The 26,688-nt window shown below is 48.4% G+C and overlaps 1 protein-coding gene across 4 annotated transcripts in view; it reads right to left on the bottom strand.

The window, feature by feature from the left end:
• LOC102251183 (solute carrier family 23 member 1) overlaps window positions 1-899 on the bottom strand; it is a 25,963-nt gene extending 25,064 nt beyond the window's left edge. For 2 of the 4 annotated variants that reach the window (XM_014535145.1, XM_014535146.1), the window contains exon 1: window positions 461-899. In XM_014535145.1, the coding sequence (XP_014390631.1) occupies window positions 461-502 (42 nt within the window). In that variant the 5' untranslated portion in view covers window positions 503-899. The remainder of the gene's footprint in view (window positions 1-460) is intronic. The other 2 variants (XM_014535143.1, XM_014535144.1) reach the window with 2 other exon arrangements.
• Window positions 900-26,688: the final 25,789 nt, after the last annotated feature.

Here is a 26,688-nt window from a genome sequence, read left to right as displayed (position 1 = left end):
TATCTCTCTCTCTCTCTCTCTCTCTCTCTCTCTCTCTCTCTCTCTCTCCCTCTCTCTCTCTCCTTCCCTTTCCTTTAGCTTTGCTTCAGAAAAAATTTCTGATAAAAGGAATCATAACCTGAGAAACCTGGAGAACAAACATTTAGATACAACAGAGTTGACCTGTGAGTAAAGGTAAAGCTGAGAATTTTCCAACTCTTCCTCCCTTTGTAATTTATTCACAGAGGTCAGCACTGTCTTTGCCCCTTTGTGATTCATTCACAGAGGTCAGCACTGTCTTTGCTCCTGGGGACGGTGAGGTCCCAGCACAGCTGCCACCCTTGTCTAACAATCGCAGATCTTTAGCTCCTAAGCCACCCGTCAGAATCAGGCATTGGGGCTCCATGCTGGGCCCCGCCAGGGCTCTTCTGTCCTTGCAGCCCACTCTCCTCCCTCCTCCCCCTCTCTCCCCAGAACTCACCGAGGGGTCCGGGCGCTCACGGCTGGTGATGGCAGGGTTCATGGCAACTCTGGGTCTTCTCCTGTGGGTGTCCTCTCAGGATAGAGAAGAACTGAAGCCTCTCTAGTAGAGAAAGATGAACTTCCCAAAGCCTGCTGAAATAACAAGGAGATAGAAAGGCTCTGGGGAAGGTGGGGCCTCCAAGCCCCGCCCGCTAATGGACAACAGACTCCCCCACCGCACCTCATCCCGCCCCCAGTCCTCTCCCTCTCTGGTCACTGCAGGGGACCAAGGTGCGTTCTGCTGTAGCCAGTGTTTCACACTTTGACAGGTTAGGGCAATTAGAGACGTTAATGACCCCCTGAACACAAGGAAACAAGTCAGGGCACAGCCCCTGTGGCAGGCGCACACTTTCCAGAAGCCGGGACGGGAGGTGAGCGAGTGAGTGAGGGTGAGGCTCTGGGCTGAAGCCAGAGGCTTCAGTTTTCTAAAGCTGGTTCTGGTGACTGGTTGAGCTGGAATGCAAACATTGCAAACATCGCCTGTGGGCCTGGCTCCTGAGATGCATTCATGAAGTCATTAATGAGGAAAAGAGAATTACCGTTGACCTGGGAGCAGCTGCCAGTGCTCCTTGTTGGGGCAAAGCTTCAAGCGAGAGCCTGAGAAGAAATGACTTCAGTCCTCGGGTGACTGTCTCTGTAACAGCCAGGAAACGTCTAATGACGCACCTTCTGGGAAGAGAAATTCAGGAGGGTGTCATTGCTCTTATTCCGGACAGGGCACTTGGAAGGCTCTATAAAAAACTCTTGATAAAGCCCACTCGGTGAAGTTCATAGTTACTCAGGATGGTGAAGTGTTCTGGAATGGGCGGCACTGAGTCTCAAGATTCTGGAAGCACATAGCAGTGTGCACCCGGACGCCAGTGGGAGCTGGTCCAAGAGCAAGCCCTGAAAAACACAACAGTGAGACTAGATGTGTCATGCGGGAGGAGACAGGCCTGCTCTGGGCTGTGACAGAAAGCAAAGGTCAGAAGAGAGTCAAAGGTCACAAAGTAGCTGACCTCCACGGAACACGTTGCCACCGACACTACGCTCTGTTTTATATGATCGTGTTTTATGTTCACCACAGAGTAGCATTCACATCCTTCTTTCACGGATTGAGAAATTCAGGGCTGGATGGGTTGAGTGGTTTGCCCAAGGTTATAGCAAACACTGCAACTGAAATTCAAATCCAGACCATCAGGTTCCACAGCCCTCGGGGGTCAAGGAGATGCCAAATGGCGATGTGCAGGCTGAGGCTCAGGGAAGATGTTGGCCACGGAGGAGGCCCCCCACCCTGTCCCTGGATGAAAACATTGATCCTCTACGAATGGCACCCAGGGCTCCAAGTTCACCTCAGAAGTGAAGGTCAGACTGAGCTTCGGGGGGGCACGGCTCTGCGTCTGTTGGGCTCCCCCAAACACACTAAATGAGCAGTTCCCTGAGCTGGACAGTTATGCGGTGAGGACAGAGAGCAGGTACCCATGTTCAGTGGAGCGGTCCAGGCTTTGTCACCACAGGAAGCCTGGCTGGTGTGGGCCGGAGGGGAGCTGCCTCCCCTGCCCACCACAGCCCCACCCTCGCAGGCCTGCGGGCACGGGCAGAGTTGGGTTCACACTGAACATCTCTTCTCCATGTTATACCTTTGGGGCAACATGGAAGAAGGGACTTTACAGAGACTCTGCCCTGCCCGCACTGCAAGTCCTGCCTTGCCTGGCTTTGCCCTCCCTGCTGCTTGTCTAGGTGCACAGTTCAACTCCTCTGAGCGGGAGGTAAAATGGTGTGGGTTAGCGGCCCAACGGAGGCAAAGCAGAAAGATGGTCTCCTGTTACCACTTCATCTGATTGCCTGTACGCTGTTTCAGAACTTTCTTCATTCTTCATCGTCAAGTCCTCGCTCTCTTCAGGGCCTGGCACGTGGTTCCGTGTACAAGTCCTGTCTGCATCTACCCTTTGGCTTGTGGTCACTGCTACTGTCCATGGAGTCCCCACCTTCCTCAGCTGCTCAGACGAGGAGCTAAGCTTTCCTTCCCTCAGAAGTCACTGCTGCAGACATTGCTCCCTCCACTCATTGGCCTGGCCTGCCTCCTGCCACCATCTCTCATCCGAAAGCCACTGTGGTACCCCACAACTCTCCCACAGCTTCAGCCGCCCAGCTGGTGGCCTCGACTTCCCTCCCCAGCTGGAGTCATCCTTGATTTACAACTTCACGGTCTGAATAATCCCCATACACACAGCAGCTTGAGGTTCACCGCACTCCCCCAGCACATTCACAGGTGATTATTTATGACCCTGGTGTTACGGAATGAGTTACGGAAATCTAGTTCTACTAATTAGCAACGAGAGGAATTTGTTTTAAGAATATGGGTTCTCTCTGGGAACTCATGATCTTTCCTCAAATACACAAAGGAGCTAAAACTCTTCCATTACATTTCCCCACAAAAGCTCCCAACCCCAAATTTGAGGCAGTTGCTCAACGCGCACCCCCCCCCCACCCTCACCCTGGTGCTTTGGGAGAAGAAAGGCACTGGGCCTCTTGTTTACAATGCTGATGGCCCCACTGGAAGCACCATCTTTGCATGCGAAGTAGGCTAAGCAGGAAGGCTCGGCCTGGGCCTTTGGGCATTGAGGTCGGATAAATTGGCAGTTGGCTATTGTAGGAGGGAACATGCCAAGAGACAGTCATGGGGCAAATCACACTTGACAAGAGCAAACGAGGCCAACAGGGTTTCTAAAGAGCAGGTCCAATTAAACTGTAGGTGCTGCTCTTGGTATTGCCTTTCAAATTCATTTAGCCTTCTCTCATTTTCCTCTTTTTTATTTTTTAAATATATTTTGATTGATTTCAGAGAGGAAGGGAGAAGGGAGAGAGACAGAAACATCAGTGATAAGAGAGAATCATTGACCGGCTGCCTCCTGCATGCCCCCCACTGGGGATTGAGCCTGCAACCCAGGCATGTGCCCTGGCCAGGAATCGAACTGTGATCTCCTGGTTCAGCGGTCGATACTCTACCACTGAGCCATACCAACCGGGCCTCTCACTTTCCTCTTGAAAACCATCCTGATCTACAGCAACCAGGCATGTACCTCAGGCAGGGTTTCCTCTGTCCTGTGGCTGCCTTGCATGGGGATGGGGGCACAGCTGGAGTACTGCAAACCCCTGGCCATGGCCTTGGGTTAGCGATGGGCATGGAGCCCAGCTTGAGCCATGAGATGCAAGGAGACTTCTGCTGGGACTTGGGAGTGAGGCATTCCCTCTTTTTCACTGACCTTGAACCTGGAGGATGTTGCTCTGCAGCTGCTGGCAGCCACTCATGACTACCTAGAGCCTGAGAAGGAAGCCAGCCTGGAACACAGAGCCAGAGGGAGAGAAGCTGGGTCCCAGTGGTGTTCGAATCCATATATCATGCCATCCACCTTTGCTAGTAAGTGCTCTTTTGGGCTTAACCTAATTTGATTTGGGTTTTCTATCATTTGCAACCAAAATATACCAATCCACAAACTTACACTTTTATCTACAATCCCAGACCAGTATAGAATGATTTACATAATATTTGCTGATTTTTTTACCCTTCACTAACAATGACTGTTAAATTCCAAAAGCATTCAAATAACTTAAACATCAATTCTAATGTTAACGACCTCAACCTAATTTTCCATGATATATAGATTTGTCTAAAATGTGGCAAAAACAATCCAAGAGAGGCCCTGGGAGTCGATTTAAAGGCCACTTGTTCCTAAGAGGCTTCACTCAAATAAATACCTCAAATAAATACGAGAAACCAACATTAGCCATGGAAGGCGGGCTTTTCCACATCTTTAGAGCCCTGACCTATTTCATCACAAATTGGAGTTGTAGGATTGTAGGTTTGGTTCTGCAAAATTGTTTACTTCCAATTTTGATAAGTGCAGCTTCGGAAAGCTGCCTCAAGTGGACTGTGGCTCTTGATTTATGACCTCACGGTCTAAATAGCCTCCATATTCACGCGTAATTGAATTTCAGTTGATAAAACAGAGGTTGGCCAGCTCATAGACTCAACCTGGCCCATTGCCTGTTTGTGTGAATAGAGTTTTACGGGAACAGATCCACGCCCACTGGTGCACATGGTCTCCAGAGCTGCTTTTGTGTCACCCGGTTGAATAGCTGTGACAGGCCCACAAAGCCTAAAATAATTTATTACTGGCCGTTTTACAGAAGGACTTTGCTCACTCCTGTTCTAGAATGCCAGTACAGAAACTCATGCTTAAGAAAAACATATCACTTTTCATTTTTTCATTGCACAACGTAGGTATGATTTTAAATAAAAACAAAGTATAAATAAATCTTTTTTTTTTTTTTTTTTTTTTTTACCCAAGTTTCTCCTCTCCAATTGCTACCAGTCTGTGCTTTTCTCTTACAGAGCTCCACATAGTACAAGCCTCTGGGTTCGGGCTGGCGTGCACAGGCATGCCTCCGGGGCTGTTTAACGGGAATTTGCCATTAATCATCTGGTTTCTCTGCTCTTGTGTAACCAACTGCTTCTGCTAACCCTTCAGTTTGTCTCCGAGTCTTGGTGCTCAAGCCCTTCTGTGGGACAAGCAGGGACCAAGGAAGAATGTCCAGGGGTGGTGCCAGGAGCCAGGGCTGGGCACCTGGGTGGGATGAAACTGACCTGAGGGCTGTGGAGGAGAGCCGAACCAAGGCCTGAAACCAGTGTATGGAGAGTAGGGTTGAAAACCACTTCTCTAACACAATCAGGCAGATTCCAAATTTGGAAAACAAGTTGCCATAATTTCACAGCTGCTCCGAGCGTGGTGCCCTGCAGCCAGCTGGGTGTCTTCGAGATTCTGGCTCTTCCTCGTAGCACTCGGTGGAGGGTGGCCCTTCAGCAGGCCGGACCCTCCCTGCTCCTGCGTGTCCTCCTCACTGCAGTGTGGGCACTGGCTCCTCTTTGTGAATCAGCCAAGAGGTGTGGGAGCCTGGGCCAGAGACCTTTTAGATCTGGGCTATAGACTGAATGTTCGTGTCCACCAGGATTCATTCATATGGTAAATCCTAAAGCCAATGTGATGGTATTTGGAGGTGGGGCCCTGGGGAGTAATAAAGGTGGAGCCCTTTTAATGGAATGAATGCCCTTATCAAATAGATCCCACAGAGCTCCCTCGCCCTTTCTGCCATGTGAGGACACGGCAAAAAGACGGCCGTCTACGAACCAGGAAGCAGGTCCTCGCCAGTCACTGCCACCCAGCCTCTGGTATTTTTAATTTAACAGCCCAGACAGACTAAGGCAATCTGGCACGTGCGGAATTCCCTTGTGATTGGTTTTATAAGAAGAGAATGGTGGTTTTGGCCTCTGGCCTTTCCTCTGCTCAATGCCTCTCAGTAGGAGTTTGACCTAAATACTTTTGGCAAGCAGCGTCCACCTTCTCTCCAGGCGCTCGAGGAGGGTGAGTAGCATTGGGGCTTGTGCGACACATTGAAGATGCTTCCCCTGAGGAGCACACAGGGGGCCCTTGTTGGTGGTGCTGCCCAGCTCTGCCCATCACCCACGTGTCCTCAGTCATGTGCTGAATGCCAGGCTGGCAAGATGTTCAAGCCAACTTCAGGGCCCATTCATGTCACCATCCTTTCCTCCCCCGACCCCCCACCCATTTTCTTTTTTCTTAAATATGTCTTTATTGATTTCAGAGAGAGAAAGGGGAGGGAGAGAAACATCAATGATGAGAGCAAATCATTGATCAGCTGCCTCCTGCATAGCCCTTACCGGGAATGCAGCCTGCAACCCGGGCAGGTGACTTGGGGAATCGCACCGTGGCCTCTGGGTTCATGGGTGGATGTTCAACCACCGAGCCATGCCCCTTTTTTTGCCTCTACTTTCTTGCTGAGAAATTTTCTTACTAGGAAGTAGAATTTTAGATTTGGAGAGCTGGAAGAAACTACAGAAGAAACTAATGTCCAGAGGAGAAGGGAACCTGTTGGTTCATGTGCCTCATCTCAGTGAATGACACCAACATCCCTGAACACTCAAGCCAGAGCTTGGTCCACCATACGCAATTCTTCCCAAGTCCTGCTAACGTCGCCTCCTAAATAAATCACATGCACAACCAATTCCCTCTCATGGTGACAAATACAATAACTTCATCTAAGCCACCTTCTTTGCTTCTCTTTTAATTCGACATCAGCTTCCTTATGAATTTATGCACAGCAGTCTGGATAAACTCTTTTTTTTAAAAACAAATATGAGATGATTTTTCGGTACTTTACAACCTAATACAACCTTTACAACCTTGTTACTTTACAACCTAATAGTTTAGATTACAACCTGTTCATTTACAGTGCTACCAAAAGTTCAAAGGTTAAAGGGAAATGGCTCTTTTCTTTTTAATATATTTTTATTGATTTCAGAGAGGAAGGGGGAGAGAGAGAGAGAGAGAGAGAGAGAAACATCAATGATGAGAGAGAATCATTGATCAGCTGCCTCCTGTATGCCCCACACTAGGGATCGAGCCTGCAACTCGGGCATTTGCCCTGACCCAGAATCAAACCATGACTTTTTGGTTCATAGGTTGACACTCAACCACTGAGCCACGCTGGCTGGGCAATAAACTTTTTTTTTTAACTTTTATTTCATAAACTAGAGGCCTGGTGCATGAAATTTGTGCACTGGGGGAGGGGGGTGTCCTCAGCCCAGCCTGCACCCTCTCCAATCTGGGACCCTTCAGGGGATGTCTGACTACCAGTTCGAACATCCGAATATCCGAACATCCTTCTCATAATCCGGGACTGCTGGCTCCCAACCGCTTGCCTGCCTGACTGCCTGATTGCTCCTAACCACTTCTGCCTGCCAGCCTGATCACCCCCTAACCACTCCCCTGCCAGCCTGATTGATGCCTAACTGCTCCTCTGCCAGCCCGATCGCCCCCAACTGCCCTCCCCTGCAGGCCTGGTCCCCCCCACCTGTATTCCCCTGCTGGCCCAGTCGCCCCCAACTGCCCTCCCCTGCTGGCCTTGTTGCCCCAACTGCCCTCCCCTGCTGGCCTTGTTGCCCCAACTGCCCTCCCCTGCTGGCCTTGTTGCCCCAACTGCCCTCCCCTGCTGGCCTTGTTGCCCCAACTGCCCTCCCCTGCTGGCCTTGTTGCCCCAACTGCCCTCCCCTGCTGGCCTTGTTGCCCCAACTGCCCTCCCCTGCTGGCCTTGTTGCCCCAACTGCCCTCCCCTGCTGGCCTTGTTGCCCCAACTGCCCTCCCCTGCTGGCCTTGTTGCCCCAACTGCCCTCCCCTGCTGGCCTTGTTGCCCCAACTGCCCTCCCCTGCTGGCCTTGTTGCCCCAACTGCCCTCCCCTGCTGGCCTTGTTGCCCCAACTGCCCTCCCCTGCTGGCCTTGTTGCCCCAACTGCCCTCCCCTGCTGGCCTTGTTGCCCCAACTGCCCTCCCCTGCTGGCCTTGTTGCCCCAACTGCCCTCCCCTGCTGGCCTTGTTGCCCCAACTGCCCTCCCCTGCTGGCCTTGTTGCCCCAACTGCCCTCCCCTGCTGGCCTTGTTGCCCCAACTGCCCTCCCCTGCTGGCCATCTTGTGGTGGCCATCTTGTGACCACATGGGGGCAGCCATCTTTGTGTGAGGGCATGACAGTCAATTTGCATATTACCTCTTTATTATATAGGATGTAAATTTTTCAGTACTCAATTCAATGAAATGTCCTTAAAGGCTATAATACACTATTCTGTTTTATATTGACATTCTTTTTTGTTGTTGCTAATCCTCACCCAAGAATATTTTTTCCATTGATTTTTTTTTTTTTTAGAGAGAGTGGAAGGGAGGGAGAGGAAGGGAGAGAGAGAGAGAGAGAGAGAGAGAGAGAAAGAGAGAGAGAAACATCTATATGAGAGAGACACCGATTGGTTGCTTCCCATAAGTGCCCTGACAGGGATGGGGGATTGAACCTGCAACCCAGGTACATGCTCTTAACAGGAATTGAACCCGTGACCCTTTGGTGTGAGGGTTGACACTCTAACCACAGAGCCACACCAGCCAGGGCTGGATAAACTCTTGAAACATACATCTAGTTGTGTCGTTCCCCTTTTAGAACTCGCCTCACTCACCTTCACCTTGAGGAGACAGTAAAACTGGTCCTTAGCAAGGCCTACGATGACCTTCAGCACTGGCCCTTCGTAGCCCCTTGCTCACCACTCCCCATCGCTCAGGACCTGGCACGCAGGAGGCCTTCCCTGAATAGCAGCTGGACTCAGAGTATCCACGTTTATTCAGCTCATCTCAGTAGTTAACTTGAGACTCTGAACTCTTGGGCCAGGTCTTTATCCAAAAAGAGGTGGACTTCAAACCCTCCTTCCTCTGTCTGAGACTCTGGCTATAAAACAGCAGGTGTCTGGAAGCAGGGGCCGGTCCGATTTCCTCCGGGAGCCCAGGATGGCAGTCCCTCACTGGGCAGACCCCAAGGCCAGGGACGCCGCACGGGGAGGCACAGGGCTGGCTTTTCTCTAAAACTTTAGAAATGCCATCTCCATTCCAGAGGGTGGCACAATCCCTTAGAAAGGGGCATAACTTAGCTGAGGTCTTTGGCCTCCATGTGCCGGGGGTTTTGCTTTCATTCAGGTCTGGCGAGGCCAACAGCGCAGGACCTGGCTGCCACCGAGAAGATAGTGTGTGGACCACACTGAGGACAGCCACTTCCTCCTCGCCTTCTCAGCCTCCCGCGCTCCCCGCCCGCACCAGCGTCGGGAAGGCCCTCATCCTCGCGACCTGGCTCCTCCTGGCTGGGACTCTCCCCTCATGACTCCCAGACATCAACGTTGACCCAGACACAGACATTGTCAATGACTCACATTTCAGGCTGAACTGAAGCCAGCCACCGACTCAGAGCCAGCCACTGAGCTCTGCCTCACTGGCGGTGGAGGGTCGGCCACTGACGTTTAATAGGAGAATACACAGGCTTTGGAATTGTCTGCTGATGTGGAGTCAACCGCCCCCCCCCCCAGCCCCCCCCCCCCCAGCTTGGGGGGGGCAGCCACAGCAAATGTCACCAGTGGCTATTCGGAAGAGCCTGTGACTGGCGCCCCAGCACCTCCCGGGTAGTGACGAATGCATCTCAACGCTGTGTAAAATGAGGCTGTGACCGTTACTCTGCTTACACAACTTTCTAAGAAGATTCTGAGCTTCTGCACAAGCCTCAGTGCCATGCTGGGCGTGTGAATAATTGTAAAGGGCCAGTGAGCGCAGGATGTACCGGCCGAGGAGCAACACAGTGGAGACCATTGTCCACAGACGGAGGAGGCCCATTTCTTAACTGTGTCCCATTTAATATGGGATCAATCAAGGTTCATTTCAAAGGAAAAACAAGAAAAAGATAGTTTGTAAGAGTTTCTAGGAGGAGGCGGCACAGCCAGCCACGCAGGGCAGGGCCACACAGGGAAGCACGGGTCAGCCGGGAGGAAGGGGTGAGGGGAAAGCCCGCACAAAAGCTTCCATTGTGACGTCTGCGGGGAGGATGGCGAGGCAGGGTAAGTGGCTGGACAGGGTTAGCACTGGCTGGCTTGAAGAGTTCTGGCGGGCTCTGGGGCACAGGGCTGTCCTGATTTGTCTGGTGTCTGGCCCTGGGATGACTGGGGCAGGGAGCTACTGGTTTGGCCAGATTGGGGGGTGTGAGGGGGGTGAGGGGAGGGCTCTGGATTGGTTGGTTTGCATATGAAAGCCACGCTCACAGGGGAACCCTTTGCTACCTCTGCTGCCCTGGGAGTGGCAGTTTGTCCCTGGTCCTGGAGCCCCAAATGCCAGAGCATCAAGAAAATAAGAGCATTGACTGAAGGGTCCCGGGTTCGATTCCTGTCAAGGGTTCCCAGAGTGGTCGTTGGTCTGGGACCACATTTCAAGCTAACTCCTGGAAGCTTCGTGGCCGTTCTGAGTGTGGGGCTAGCCACCGTTTAATGCTCTGCTGCATTCGAACAATGGACTTGGAGTTCAGGAGAGGATGGGGTTTGGGCTTCCCCGGGGGAGGGATGGCTAGTGAAGCATGTGGCTGCCACTTCTGACTCAGGAGGGAAGAGACACTTGAGCTGCAGCTCTGTCAGGAGGCTCTTACTGCAAAGAGCCTGGCCTGGGTCCAGGCTTAATCCCACGCTTCTGTGTGTGACTTGGTCACTGAATGCAAGACAATTACTTCCGATTCCCAAGGCTTCTGAGGCTCCACGTCCACTCACAGAGTCTGTGACTTGAGCCTGAAATTGAACATGCCTGCCCCAAACACCTGCAGCTGAGCCTGGGATTACGATGCCTTTAGATTTCTATCTGGCCTTTTGATTTCTAAGTGGGCCACCATTTCAAGTTCATCCTTCTCCCCCCACTCCCACCCTCCAAACACACACCCACAGCACCCACCAAGGCCCGCTGGCCGGTGCACTCACTTTATCAGACTGTCTTAGAAGTATGTTCAGCTGGTGGCCCAAGGCTCTCAGACCCCACCTTAGGAGTTCTGAGCCATTCTTAGCGTGTTGGTCCAGGGAGAGGAAGTCGCTCAGAGTACACCCCCCTGCAGATGTCTCAGGATGTCAGACACAGGGCAGATAAAGGTCCAGACCCTGTAGCTTTCACGATCCTGGGAAACAAAAACAAAACCCAGATAAGAGATTAGCAGGAGGAGGGTGTCTGAACCGGTGCTGGTGTGTCCACCACTGTTTCCTGGCATAGAGTTAGGCGAGTTGCTCCCCCCAACTCGGGCCTGGCCAGGGGAAGATCAAACATCTGTCTTCCAAGTTGGGGGACAGTGGGGCCTGCACAGAAGGACTTCACGGAGATCACTGGGGATGGTCTGGAATAGAATAGACCCCTCCTGGGGTTTTCTGCCCAGAAATAGGGTTTCTGCAGTCCTGGAGGGTCGTTCTTTTGGGCACTCGCTCTCTTAGCTCCCACAGCCCTCTGAGTCACTCTAAAGAATCCAGTGGCCAGGCCGTGGCCCCGCCCGCTTGGCTCCTACAACTTCAACAGGCTCAGGCCACTCTCTGGCTCCGGGGTTACGATTTGGTTACATTTTGAGTGGGATGTCAGCTCACAGGCAGCCCAGCACTGGCCTGTCCCTGGGGGCCAGTACTGCATGCAGCCTGGAGTCTCCTAGGGTGAGTAGGCAGGGGCCACGCATTGTGTGACCCTCAAGGTAAGAGAGCCCCACAGGGGCTTTGCTTCTCAGCTCTCTCACGTCTGGGGCCCAGGAAGTCCTGCGTCCTCCGAGGATGGCTTCCACCTGCACGGTGAGCCCCCGTCATCAGCAGTGCCTCTGCCTTCTGCAATGTGAGCTTCCACAGGAGAGGGTGCCAGGAGCCGTTCTGTGTGAGTGCCCCGGGCCCGTGAGGCTGGAAGCCTAGAAGGCTGGGTGCACAGAGCACACACTGGCCCTGAGGGTGGATGGGCCCAGGGGAGGCAGGGAACGAAGCCCCCCCCCGCCACACACACACCTTGGGAGGTGCTCTAGCTCACCGCCCGGCTCAGATGTTTGCAGAGGTGCCGGGAGAGGCCTGGCTGTAGGAAACAGCTGCCAGCAGGGAGCTCCATCCGAGAGCTTCCCGCCCCCCTAATCTTACCACTCCGGTCAAGCCAGATCGCTGCGGTGAGTAGCACAGTAAGACTAATGCACAGGCTTGGGCTCCCAGCCAGTGTTCCCTGGTCTGACCAGGTAATCCCTTCCCTGTTACCCACTCCGGGGAGGGAGAAGGGGGGGGCTCCTTTGCTTTATCACCTTGCAGCCTGCCAGCTGGTGTGATAGTGACACCCAGTGGAGACACATACCGCAGCTCTCTTCTCCCTAGAGACAGAAATTGTCCTGCCCTCTGTGCACGGGAGAGTCCAGCTAGACCCGCCTTCTGGGGACTGGGCTTTGAGTCCTGTCCATGGTACTGACGCCCGAGGCCCGGAGGAAAGACCAGCTGGACCGAGGGGGATGGGAGGGCCTGAGAGCTGAGAGCTGCTGCTTCAGGAGCCGCTGGCCACGGCTCACACAGCTGCCAATCACTCGGGACTTACTAACTCTCCGTATCTTGTTTCTTAAGGGAAGTAAACTTAGGAAGAGAATGTCATAAGAAGGCCGAGTTCACAGCAAGGACTCCTGAGGAACTGGATGACTTCCTGTCCCTATAAATCGTTAGAAAGAAGATGGGCTGCCTGCCATTGGATAGCAATTGGGGACAGCATGACCCTGAGGACCACTCACCCTATTTGCAGGGTCCAGGGCACAAGTACCAACAGAGGCCTGCATCCTGTGTCTTCTTACTGAAAAGTGACAAATCAAGCTAGTAAACTGTGAATGCACACGTCCTACCGTCCTGCCCTGGTGAGTGCACCTACATAAGCACCCGGTAGCCACAGGTTTGCATTTAGAATTCTCTGACTCCCTTGGCTCAGCCTGACCCCTGCTTTCCTCACTCTTGGCTCCGTCCCACATCAGGAGAGCCCTGCAAGTGGACACCTACTCACACATCCAAGCTCTGCCCTCCCTTCCCCCATGAGCAGCCCCCCTGGGCCACTCCATGGCTGTGCCTGGGCCGCACACCTGGGGAAGAGGCCTGCACCTGCTGTGCAAGTGGCCATTTGGGCAGGAAGGCCAGGATCTTGGAATGACTGTGTGGTCCGGAAGGGGGCTGTGGCTCCACACTGGCATGCCTTCCTGGCCCCACAGACTCTTTGCCCCATGGGGAGAGGGCATACTCAGAGGAGGGGCAGAGTGGGCCCCTCCAGCCAGGCCCAAGGGTGCTCATGGGCAGGGCAGCTCAGCCACTCACTCTCTTCTCTACCAACAAGTGATCAGCAGGTGAGACTTGGAAATGGTGCCCTCTGTTCTCCTGTCTAAGTCTTCCCCCTCATCCTGGTCTCTATTGCTCCATCAGACCCCACCAGGAGACAGAGGGCACAATTGTATTAGACCATGTACACAGGTGGAGATGGACTATAAGCAACCACCATGGGTATGTACTCACCCAGGCGTAGGAACAGCAGACCAGGAGAGGGAAGAGGTTCTGGAACCCAGGAGGAGAGAGTCCTGTCGAGAAGGATGATTTGAGAAATACAGGGACCTTTGTTTGAAGGATACAACCAATCAAGGAGCCTTACAGGTGGGGAGCCAGGTGAGTAAGGTCATGGCCCACTCTCCATCCTCCCTCTAATTTCCTACTGGTGCTCTCCATGGGCCAAACTCAACCAAAGCCAGGGGGCATAGGCTGTTGATGTGGCTCAATTAGGTCTCCCGGGACTAAACACGGGATGAAGAAAGCTGAAAGGTGGATCCGGAAAGACAGACAATATCTGGGACAGACACTAAATAGTGACTCAGATAGAAGTGATCAGTAACAGGAGATGAAAGGTGGGCATTTGTGAACAGTTTGCTCCGTGATCAATTAAAACTGAAGTCTTGATAAGAATGTGCATGCTCAGTCCTGTGCTATGTGGTGATTGGAAATGACTGGCATGCAGCTCACCCAGACAATGCTGCGCCAGCGTCCCAGCTCCAAAGGGTCCAGAGTCTGCCAGCTAAGTGACAGACTGAGATTAGAACCCAGGCCCACCGCCCTGCCATGGCTTCTTCCGCATCCCAGCCCAGCGCTTACAAATGATGTCTACAAACAGGAGAGGGAGAGAGAATAGGCTGGGGAAATGGAGCCAGGCTTCCTGCATGTTGGGTGTGAAGGAACAGTGGACATCTGCGTGGAAGTAGCCAGCCAGCAGCTGGGCATGCTGGACTCCAGCCCAGAGAAAAGAACTGCTGACCTGCTCCCTGTGCTTGAGCGCCGGGGCCAGGGTGGGAGAGGTCTGCGCCTCCTCTCCACAGAAGCCGGCTTAGCAGCCAGATGTCCACACGAAGGCCAGCCAGCACGCCACCGTTGCCTCCCATTTCCTTATCGACGTTCTTCCTTTTCCACCCACTAGCTCAGCTCCCTGACTGCAGCCTCACAGACCCTATGCCTTCCTCCTCCCATCAGCCCATTTCAAGGCTACGGCCCTGGCCTTAGTTCATCTAAAACCAGTATATGCCTACAAGGACCAGATTCAAAATGAAACGTCGGGTGGACCACACTAAGACAAAAATTAGAAGAAAATTAAAGGCATGATGCAAAATGGCTGCGATGTTGGATACTAAGATGGAAACTCTCCACGGTTTCTCCTGAAATGTCATCTGTTCGGAGGGCGACAAGTGGGTTTTCCTGAGTCTCTGATAGGGAGCTGCCCTCCCTGTCTGTGGCTTCGCTCAGCCCCATCAGCAGGCTCACCTTGAGCAGCGTTGATCTGAATGGGGATGTGCCAGGCTTCTTCTCATTCTTGGCAGGCTTCCTAATTAACGTGCTGCTGCTGGCCCTGCTTGGAGTGCAGTGCTGCCTGCACTATTTTTAGGGGCTGGCACCAGGAGCCCACCTGTCCCTCAGCTGGTCTGTCTCCGTGTGTGACTTGAATGTTGGCACCATGGATCACCCAGGAAAGGAAGGCTTCACCAAGAGACCTTCACCTCACTTCTTTAGGTGCTTTGGTGCCACATCCTCCTGCCACCTCCTCTGCCCCAGAGTTTCCGGATCAGCTCCTAGCCTCCACAAATCCGCCAACCCATATCATGGCCCTAAGAAGCCAACCTCAGCGAAGACGTGGGAGATTGGCCCAAAGACACTAGAAGCCAGATAAGCCATGAGGCCTTGGAGCCCCGGTGATAGTGAATTACAAAAACAAACCCCAGCGTGGGCCAATAGTCCAGTCCTATTCCGTAGTCATTCATACGCAGCATCCTGGTCCTGGCCAATCATCTGGCAAACGGGTGCCACCATCACAAAGGTAACTGAGTGGGAATGTATTAGAGCAGAAAAGAATTTTCAAAATCACTTAATCCAGCCCCCTCATTTGATAGACGAGGACCTTTCGATCCAGAAAAAATAAAATGACTTATAACTTACTCAGCATCACACAGGAGGTCAGAGGCTAAACGAGCGGGAATCGAGATTTTCTAACACCCAGTTTATCATGTCAACAATATGTACTATGACCACTGGGTACAGGAAGTTTAAGTCCCAACTGAGAGTCAAGAAAATCATCCTCATCTGCAACGAGGAGGAAATCATTATGTTATTGAAAAGGTTCCCCGAGGCTGAAAAGAGTGCCTCCTACTGACACAGGAGCCGTCGTCACAGACTCATTTATAAACAAGGGAAGATTCAATTTGGTGTTTTCCATCTTCTTTCGTTCAAGAACCTCACATTTAGACCAAAGAAGAGGGGCTGAGGGCGCAACAGAGACAGGAGGTTTCAATGGAGACAATGACCACCACTGCTACATAAGATTGGGCTTTGATTAAAAATAGAAGAGTGGACACATAGAGGTTAAAATGAGTGCAATTTTCAAAGGAGATGAAGAATCTCATGTTTTATTTATTTGTAATTTTTATTTATGGATTTGAGAGAGAGAGAGACATTGATTTGTTGTTCCACTTATTTATGCATTCATTGGTTAATTCTTGTACATGCCCAGACCAGGGATCGAACCCACAACCTTGGCATATGGGGACAACACTCAAACCAGCTGAGCTACCCAGCCAGGGCCAAGAATCTTGGATTTTAAAGAAATTAGTCTCCACAGACTACTTCCATTTCTTCACTTCCCATTCATTTCTTAACCCACTATAATCCACTTCTACCTTCCCTCTGGAAAAGGCCACCAATGACCTCCAAATTCCCAAATCTACCCATTGTGCTCAGTCTTCATCCTAAGTGGCCTCCACAGCATTTGGCATAACTGACCATGACACTCTCTTCTCTCTTAGCTTCCACGAAATCATTTTTTTTTTCTGGTTCTTTTCTATTTCCTCTCAGTCTCACTGTTTTGGTGTTCTCCCAGATCCCAGGTATGGCTCTTTCCCTCTCCCCCCCCCCCCCTCCCTAAATGACTTCAGTTCCATACTACCCACATACTGACAACTCCTAAATGGGCATCTCTGTGTGTGACTTGAATGTTGGCACCATGAGCTCTAGTATTTTTTTTATTTGTTTTGTGTGTGTATATTTTTTCACTATAGATCAGATTCCACAAACTCATACTTCTCTTCCTCCTGAACCAACATGTACACAGCCACCCAATTCAAAGGCCTATCGTCTCTGTCCTCTTCCATTGAGCTTTTCATCCAGACATAAATCCTGCCAATCATCTCTCAGAAATCTCTTAAATGTACATTCCTCTTATGGGGGAGGATTAATTCCTATTTGCCTCTTTATTCTCATTATCTTCATTCAGACTCACACACACATTCTTAGCTTTTGTTTTTTATTGTGGTAAAATATACACCGCTTCACATCTACCATTTTATCCCTTTTTGAGTGTACCGTTCAGTGGCGTTAAGTAGGCTCACGTTGTTGTGCTATCCATCTCCGGCACTAGCCTATCACCCCACACTGAAGCTCTGTACCCATTACACAGAAGCTCCCCGTTCTCCCCTCCACCCCAGCCCCTGGGAACACCTATTCTGCTTTGTTTCTCTGAGAATTTGACTGTTGATGTCAGTCTCCCCTTGACCGTGACTTCTTAGGTGGTCAGGAACACATCTTTCACCCTTGGCACTGTAGCTGGTGGGTACCCAATAAACGTATGTTCAAGGAATAAATAAAATAGTCACCCATCTACCACGGGGTTAAAATTCAGCCTTTTCTGATATAAAAGGGCACATTAGGTGTTCCCTAGAAGGCTTCGTAAACACAGGACTCTGAAATATACTTTAGGTGCCCTGCCACATACCGTATGGGACATCTTGGAATGAAAAGCTGTCATCCCAACATCTGGCTATGATTAGTAGCTCTTTAAGTGTCAAATGTAATCAGGGTAATTACTCAAGTTGTCATCTTGATAGTCTGAGGCAATGAAACCCAAAGCAGGTCCTTTCCCCCAGGAGGGCGGGGAGCAGAATTCAGACCTGGAAGCACTTGAACGGAAGGTCTTCTTGAAGGGAAATCGTGATGCCACTCCCTGGAGGAGTGGGTGCAGAGTGCAGTGCGGCCTGTGGGAGTTCCTGAGGGCTCTTTCACACTGAAGAAATCCATGTGGCCAAAGCAGCTTCTTCCCATCTTCCCAGTCACCAGCCTGAAGCTGTATTTAACCCCTTGAGTGCCGGGGAGTGCGATCGCGCTCCTCCTGTCTTTCGCCAAAAGTGCCGGAGCGCTATCAAAGCTTTGAAATGGCGTCCAGTTCTAAGTCTGCTTTTATTAGTGATGATGATATTGCTAAATATGTCAGTGTAGTAAAGGTTTCCTTAAGTTTTTGAATATGTAACTTCATTTACTTGCGATTCATAATTTTTTTTCCTAAACTACTGTAAAATCAGCAAAAATGCCTTGGCAATTTTAGCATAGTTCCTAGGATATTGGTTGGCACTCAAAGGGTTAAGGAGGAGGAACTATTTTGCAGTAAATTATTATGCAATCATTCTTTGCATTTGTATTGTGCTCTAGTTTTCAAAGCACTCTCATTTATCATACCTCACTTGAGCCTTACAGCCACGGCCACGTGAGTACAATGGTCTTGATGTGGAGATGAGGAACTCAGGGCTGACAGTGGTGTTGCGGTCTTCCCAGGGCCAGAGCATAAGCCGGGCACTCTTCCCTGTTGCGTAGAGAGAGCCTGGGGAGCTTGGGGTTATTTAAGGTTATTAATACGTAAGTTGCAAGTATTTTCTGCCAATCAATTTCCTTGATCTAATTTTGTCCATGGTGTTTTGTTTTTAAAAAGCTTTAAATTTAACTTTAGTACACTGATCAATATTTTTCCTGTTGGGTCTGTATTTTGTGTTTTGCTTACAAATGCCTTCCTTACCCCAAGGTTATTCACGTGTTCTTCTGCCTTTCTGATATGACTGTATATTCATTGCTGGGCTGCTTAATGGGCATCTCGTACCCGAAGATGAGGTCTAGCGAAGAAGAGGTCATGTCTGTTTTATTCTCAACTGTATCCCTAAAGCAAATCACTAATACCACTGTGCTCAATAAATGTTTAGAATAAATAAATAAACCACAACAACAAAACAAACAGACATAAACCCCATGATGATGTGGGTGTTATTAACAAGAACATACAGATATCCCTTGGAGAAATTCAATATATAGAATTTGACTATTGTGAATTTTAGAAAAGAATTCTGTATACATTCTATTCAATTTTACACCTAAAATTCCTGGCTATTAACAACTGCAGTAATCCTAAAATAACCATAAAACCTTGACTTTCAGAAGAAACTTCAGGGACCATTGAGGGGGTCCAACCTTTTAGCTGGTGTGGCATTGCTCTGAAGGGCTCTGTCCCTGACAGTAGGCTGTGTACTTCGTGTGCACAAGTTCATGGGCACCAAGACCTCTCCCGGGAGACGGAAGCATGGTTTAAGCGCGCCCCCTACTGTTGGCCTCTGTGGCCCAAACCTCAAGGTGAGCAATTTGAAATCTTCACCCACCCAAAGCCTCAAGCCATGATTTTCTACCAGGTCTAGAAAAGCTCCAGGTCATTTCCACCTCCGTTCCTTTCTTTTGCTCTAAGACTGATGAGCATCTCTGAGCAACATCAGATTGTTCTTATTGGGCCCATTTCAAATATCTGCTAACCTCAATGAGGCCCTTGCTTCTTGCTTCCCGCTCCTTTTTTAAAAAATCTTTTTAAATTGGTTTCAGAGAGGGAGAGAGAGAAATATAAATGATGAGAGAGAATCATTGATTGGCTGCCTCCTGCGCGCCCGATATTGGGGCTCGAGCCCGCAACCCCAGCATGTGCCCTGATCGGGAATCAAATCATGACCTCCTGGTTCATAGGTTGATGCTCAATCACTGAGCAACACCGGCTGGAGCCTGCTCCTTTTACCCATTCTCCTATCTTCCTGCTACATTCCCCAGAGTGGTAGGGACACCTTTTGTGTGTTCTCAAGTTCTAAATCTCGATTCTACCTCTGGCCCCCTCAGTATACTGAGCTTATGGGTTCCCTCAACATTTCTTGTCTTCACCTCAAAACTCTCTCTTTTATTTGCTCCTGTCTTGGAGGGAAAAGTATCCCTGTTCCTACAAGTAAACCTCCACATGTGCTCTTGATTCTGTTGAATTTGGCTTCTCATTCAAATTTACTTTTTCACCAAACAGTTTTGTCTCCTCCGACTTCTAACAGGCTTATGACTTCCTTTGTGGGGAAAAGGCATTCTTGACTTTGCTTTGCCTTTCAAAGTGTGCTGTCATTGTCCTTGTATCCAACTTGTTTGCAGGACATTATCTCCGATTCTTCTCATTCCTAGTAGTCTTCATTCTGCAACCGTCTGCAATTGGCTTCCAGTACCAGCGCTGGATTAAAAGCAGGATCATTACTGATCTCCTGCCAATAAAATGTAATAGCATCCCGCCACCCACAGCTTCCTTCCTGCCTTGTTTCATTCATTCAATCCGAATGCCAAGCAGTGTGCGAGGCCCTGGGTATATGTAGACAAAAAGAAACATCCCTTCATCACTGAAGCACATATAAGGTACAAGGGGAGGCAGGACACCCAGACCTGCCTGGGCTGAGAGGAAGCTCCAGGGAGCAGAGTGCCAGCGAGGGGATGGGGTGGGGGTGGGGGGTGCACATTCCAGGGTGAGAGAACAGAGAGGCCCAGTCACTGCAATAGAGAAGGTCCTTCTTTCTGTTAGGGGAGAGGGCACTGCAGCCACACCAGCAAACGTTAAATTTCATGGTGAAAATATTGGGAACGGGAGAGTTTTGACAGGGAAGTGACATGATCCACTCCAGAGGCTCTAAACCCCAGGTGCTAGCTTGTCTGTTGACAATTCACCATGAGACCCCTCCCTGCTCCCCTCTCCTCCGCATCACAGCACAGGTTCCTTCCAACTGGATCCTGGGTTAGAAGGAACACAGAGGTGGCATTTGAAAGATGGGTGAGAAGCCATACGTTGAAGGTGGCAGCTCTGGGCAGGTGGCTGGCCATTGGCGAGTGTGGGGTTTTGATAGCTGCTCCCAGAGTCCTCAGAGTCACCACGTTGGTGCTGCAGGGAGCGGACTCTGTGACTCCTGCACTCCCACATCTCCTCACCCTTCCAGTGGCTGTGGAAGCCCCAGTTTCCTGATGAAATGCCGACTAGCACAGGAGACCATCTTGAATACTTCTTGTCCCGAAACAGTCCGACATTGACACCTTCAATTCAGATCATGCATCGCTATGTGTCCCAAGGTTATCATCTCTCCCCTCTCCCCTCTAAAGATGACTCCAAAACTATATTTCTACCTCTGGCCTTTCTCCTAAGTTCCACACCCAAATTTCCTGGACACTGCCACCTGGATGATCCACTGAAACCTAAAACTCAACAAATTCGAAAATAAGAACCATCTTTCTTTTATTTTTTAAATATATTTTTAGCCCTAATCAGTTTGGCTGAGTGGATAGAGCGCTGACCTGTGGACTGAAGGGTCCCAGGTTCGATTCCAGTCAAGGGCACAAACATGCCTGGGTTGCGGGCTCAGTCCCCAGTAGGGGGCGTGCAGGAGGCAGCCAATAGATGATTCTCTCTCATCACTGATGTTTCTATCTCTCCCTCTCTCTTTCTCTCTGAAATAAATAGAAATGTATTTTGAAAAATATGTTTAAAATATATTTTTATTGATTTCAGAAAGGAAGGGAGAGGGAGAGAGAGAAATATCAATGATGAGAGAGGATATTGATTGGCTGCCTCCTGCACACCCCTGACTGGGGATTGAGCCTGCAACCTAGGCACGTGCCCTGACCTGGAATCAAGCCATGACCTCCTAATTCATAAGTCAACAGTCAACCACTGAGCCACACAGGCCGGGTGAATCATCTTCCTTTTAAACCAGTTCCTTTTCATGAGCCCACATCTCTTTTAAGCACCATACAATTATTTACCATACAATTATTTATTGCAGTTATCTGGCTCAAAACCACATAATATATATTTCACTCCCATTCAGGTAAAACATTTCTTGAGAGGCTACTATGTGCCAGGCCCTTCGCTAAGTGCTGGGAACACATTGGTTAATAAACAGAAGTGTTCCCTGCTCTCAAAGAGCTTACAGTCTAGTGGAGGAACTAGGAGAAACCTAAGAAAGTTCTGAAATTGTTTTCCTTAACCTTTAACTATATCCAAAACCTTAAAAAATTTCAAGATTGGAATCTTTCTTGAATTTGTTCCCCCTCCTCCCTTTCTCAATCCTCTTAACAGCCAACAACCTTCACATGGACTAGTTCTCTAGTTTGGGAGCTAGACTTTTATTATATCATGGACATTTTTTATGCGTTGATAAAGCATATGTGCACATACCATATTTTACAGACGATTTTAGGGGGTCATTGACGGCCCTTCTGAGGCCAAACCTTAGATCCTTGGGTTCTCTCATTAACCCACAGAACTCTGCCTCAGTGTTGTTCCGATCCTCACCACTTCCACCTCGGCTGCATATGTATAAAGCACAATCCTGTCATGTCTCTACTCCGCTTACAAATGATCAGTGGCTCATTTCCAACAAAAGCAATACCCAATTCACCCGCAGGCCTTCTTTCTCACCAGCCAACTACACAAGCCCAGGGTCTCTCCAAACTGAGATGCAAGTCCTACCCGTGCTCTGTGCAGTCGCCAAGTTTTTCTTTGCTCAGGTTGTCCCCCACCAAGTCTCAGCTAATCCAAAGCTTCCACTACTTTGAAATTTTGTACTGACGAGACTCACAGTCAGTCTTGTTTGAGAGTCAACTCTCCAAACTTTTTCAGAGCATGAGAACAGGGATCATCTTAGCACCTGCCATAATGCCCAGCCCCTAGTGGATGTTTGAAACGTGAGACTAAGTTGAACCCCAATCTCTCTTTCACATCTCAGCACCAGTTACATCCTTCATCCTGTTTCCTCTCCTACATAACTGCCCTTAAATATTTTAAGACAATTACTTTGTCTTTATCCCTTATCTGAACAAAATCCATAAGGTACCGGCTAACTTGATAGTCTAATTCAATGCCAACAACACTCAACATAAGTAGAAACAGTCAAGAAGTCCTTAAGGATTCTATTTCCCAACCATCCTTTGACTCACTTTGATTCTTGATAAATACATATCTCTTCATATCTTTTCTTCCACACCCACTTAGCTAACATCAGGGGGAAAGAGAAAATATTGCTGTTATCTTAGGCATTTTGTAAATATAAGCAAGAAGGCTGACAAAGCACAGGAACTCAGAACAGAAAGGGAGTACGACCACGGTCATGAATACATGTGGTTGAGGACGGCTAACACTCAGCTCTATCTCTGCTGTGAAATCTGTGATCAGGACAAAAACCCAACTTCTTTGGGCCTATTTGTCTACTTTTCATATTATGGAGACGGATAAAAGCCAAGGAATTCATGCTCCTTAAACAACAATAAAAAGGAAGCCATCTGGACTGTATGCAAAATACCAGGCAGTTTATAAACATTATTTTAGTTTTGCAAACACTAAAGCTGAAAATAAGAAAGCCACGGATCATTTATTTATCTTTAAATGCTTTTAATTCAGTTATTTATGAGCCTCAGAGTTTTTAAATCACTCAGCGCCCCCCCCCTACACACACACACAAATTTTATTTAGCCTATTAATTTCTATTGGTCTTATATACCTACTTTCTTCAACTATGGAAGGAGGTGCGATGACACAAACACCTGCCTATTACACTCAGTTTCCCTCGGAGATTAATCACATGCAAAATATATTCTCCAGGATGGCTAATTCTTATTAGATGGCCCCTGAACATTTGGGCCAATGTTTATGCTCTTTCCCAATGTATTTGGGTTACCACCAACAGAAATACTTTACCCTTTAAAGAGATTTTTTCTAACAATGTACTCATTTCTTAAAATCAATTTGTTCAGAAATGTATTTTCAAAGGCAGCTCTTCCTGGGAGGAAACTGCCTGAGTGTCTGAAGGCTACGTCTGGGCTAAAGGAACAATGTGTTAAGCACAAAGAATGAGGACTGATTTTATTATTATTAATTTGTTTTTTAAGAAGAGTTCATGCTCATGACCTGTCATCTTTCACCTGGATAGACCACTTGGGCAGAAATAGCTACCTCTGCTGATGGATATATCTCATGATTATGTTTAAGGTATATATGTTTAAGCTGTCTGACTTTTAAAAGTTTACATACCTTAAAGATAATAAGGACCCGGAATAAATGATGTTGGTAAAGAATTTGATAGGAAACTCAAATAATGAGCAGTGTATGCCACGTCTTCAAGTTCAGGGAAATGGTGTTGGACAGAACTGACTGTATACAGCTCTATATTGGTTATCATCATAAAAACCAGGGGTGGGGGATGTCCAGCCTGAGAAATCATTTGGTGGCCCTGCCCCAAGGCATTAGGAGTAAATTAATATTTGATAGGAAACTCAAATAATGAGCAGTGTATGCCACGTCTTCGAGTTCAGGGAAATGGTGTTGGACAGAACTGACTGTATACAGCTCTATATTGGTTATCATCATAAAAACCAGGGATGGGGGGTGTCCAGCCTGAGAAATCATTTGGTTTGGCCCTGCCAAGGCATTAGGGGTAAATTAATTAAATGTTTGACCAAATATAGCAGGCTAATTTTTAAGTTGATCATTTTTTATGGCCTGAGAATGAGGTTATAAATATCCAAATGGCCCTTGGCAAAAGAAAGGTTCCCCACCCCTGGAAACCTTGTGGAAATACATTGTTGACACATATTACCTACTCGCAAAATACAATTCATATATAAAGATAGACTACTTTTTCCTACTCTGCAATTTCTAAAATAGTTCTAATGCAATGTAGCATAGAAAATGCAACCCTCTGACTTGTAACCCTCCCACCAAATTGCAATAAAAAGCAAGTAAAATGTGCCTTTAACATCCAGGCTAAAATTTTAACCCCTAAAATACTCTCCTGTATGATGAGCCTTCGGAAAACAAACTACTGACTGTAAATCAAAGGAGCTTCATTGGAAAAAAGAATGTTAAAAAGAGAGAAACCACTTCAATGTAAACAAATGGGCAGGTGCCATTCAAACCAAGAACTATACAACATGGTGGCTAGTGTTCATTGGCCAATAGCAAGAAGCTCCATCTACCTATGGCCTGACAAACTATGCCTGCTAGCTTATAAAGTCAGAGCTCAAATCAGGACTAGGGTGGCAGATTAAACCTACATACTTCATTTCATTTCTCCCTATAGGTCTACTAACTTCTTTAGAATAAAGAAGAAAAACAATAGGGAGACCATGAAAGGAGATGACAGAAGAAAACATGGTGACCTAGGAAGCAGACCGCCGAGGGAACTCCCTTGGCCTCAAGATAGCAATGGGGAAAGCTGAGACCCAACCCGTTTTACACCACACACTCCTCACTGGCACACTAGCTGACAGTGCCAGGTGCCCCTAGAACCAAGGATAAGATGTGCAGGGTAGGGCTAAAATAAAGGTTAGTGAGAAAGACGTGTTAAGACGTTAGTTCCCTAGATGCATCCCCCAATTCCACACCATAGTGCAGCCATACTGTATCCTAAGTGGGCAGATATTTGGAGACTACACTATACAGCACTAGCAGTCAGACCCTTACCCATCTGACCAGCCCCAAGAAAAGGACTAAAGGCATTGACAGTAGGGGTTCCCCAACACGGAGCCCACCCAGTTCTTCCAGCAGGGGAGTTCAAGCACGGCAAGCCTTCATGTTTCCAACACTTCCTATCAGCTTTTTAGTTTTATTCATGAGCCAGGATCTGAGAAATTTCTAATAAGGAAGATAGTGATAAAAGCAAACAAATAGCTAAAACCAACTTGGAGAAACAAAAACAACACAAGGAGAAAAATAACTATAAATATAAACAATAAAGTTGAGATAAAAAGACTTCTTAGAAAGGAGATAAAAAGACAGATGGAAAATGGGGGGTGAAGGGTGCTAAACAGGATTGTTCAGAAGGTCTGATATTTGGATAATGGGATTTTTAGAGAGGGAGAAGAAAGAAAATAATTGCAAAAAATTCACTAATGAAATAAGTCAAGAATTTCCCAGAACTGAAGGACATCAGTCGCCAGATTTTAAGAGCTTACTGTGTGTCTGGCACAATAAATTAAAATAGACCCACACCAAGGAACATCACTGAAATTTCAGAGCATAAGACACAATTTCTATAAGCTTTAGAGAGGGAGGGGAAAAAAAGATTACATATAAAGCATCAGGCTCTGGATGTGTGTGTGTGTGTGTGTGTGTGCGTGTGTGTGTGTGTATTAATCCTCACCTGAGGACATTTTCCCACTGATTTTTAGAGAGAGTGAAAGGAAGGGGGAGAGACAGAGAGAGAAACATCGAGGTGAGAGACACATTGATTGGTTGCCTCTCACACATGCCCTGACCAGGCCGGGGATTGAGCCCTGCAACTGAGGTACGTGACTTTGACCAGAATCGAACCCAGGATCTTTCAGTCCATGGGCCAATGCTCTATCCTCTGAGCCAAACTGGCTAAGGCTGGCTTTGAATTTTTTTTTTAACAGCAATACTGGAAGAAGACAACAGAGTACAGGTAATGTCTTCAAAATTTTAAGGAAAAAATATCTGCAATTTAGAATCTTGTATCCACCAAACTGTCAACTGAGATAGAGTATTTTCAGATGTGCCAATTACTAAATATTTATCTCCAACACACTTTTCTCAACTTTCTGGAGGATGTCACTCCAACAAAATTAAAAATTAAATTAAAAAAAAAAAGACTCATAGGGCCCGACCGGTGTTGCTCAGTGGTTAAGTGTCAACCCATGAACCAGGTCACTGGTTGGATTCCCAGTCAGGGCTTCCTCCCCAGTAGGGGGCATGCAGAAGGGAGCCAATTGATGTTTCTCTCTCTCTATCCCTCTCCTTTCCTCTCTCTCTAAATTCAATAAAAACATATTTTTTAAAAAATAGACTTATAGGAATATAGGGAGAAAAGACGCAAGAAAGGAGAGCGGTAAAAGAAATACTAGGAATGTCAGCTGTGAGCATTGTGACCAGGAGGCAGACATAGAGGCCTATCAGTGCCAAGTCTCACTGCAATTACATCAACAGACTGCCTCAGCCCAGGGTCTTTTCTGCACTTATCTGATCTGACTAAACCTAATGAAGTACCAGGTGTACCGGTTAATAATGTCAGATTTTGTAATCAAAGAAAACACAATAATTTCAAGAGAAACATCAAAAGTGCTTTATTCAAAGTAATGTC

This window comes from Myotis brandtii, unplaced genomic scaffold, assembly GCF_000412655.1.
Source record: "Myotis brandtii unplaced genomic scaffold, ASM41265v1 scaffold1384, whole genome shotgun sequence".
NCBI lineage: Eukaryota > Metazoa > Chordata > Mammalia > Chiroptera > Vespertilionidae > Myotis > Myotis brandtii.
Note: the sequence above shows the minus strand (reverse complement) of the source record. Positions and strands in the feature narration are given on the sequence as shown.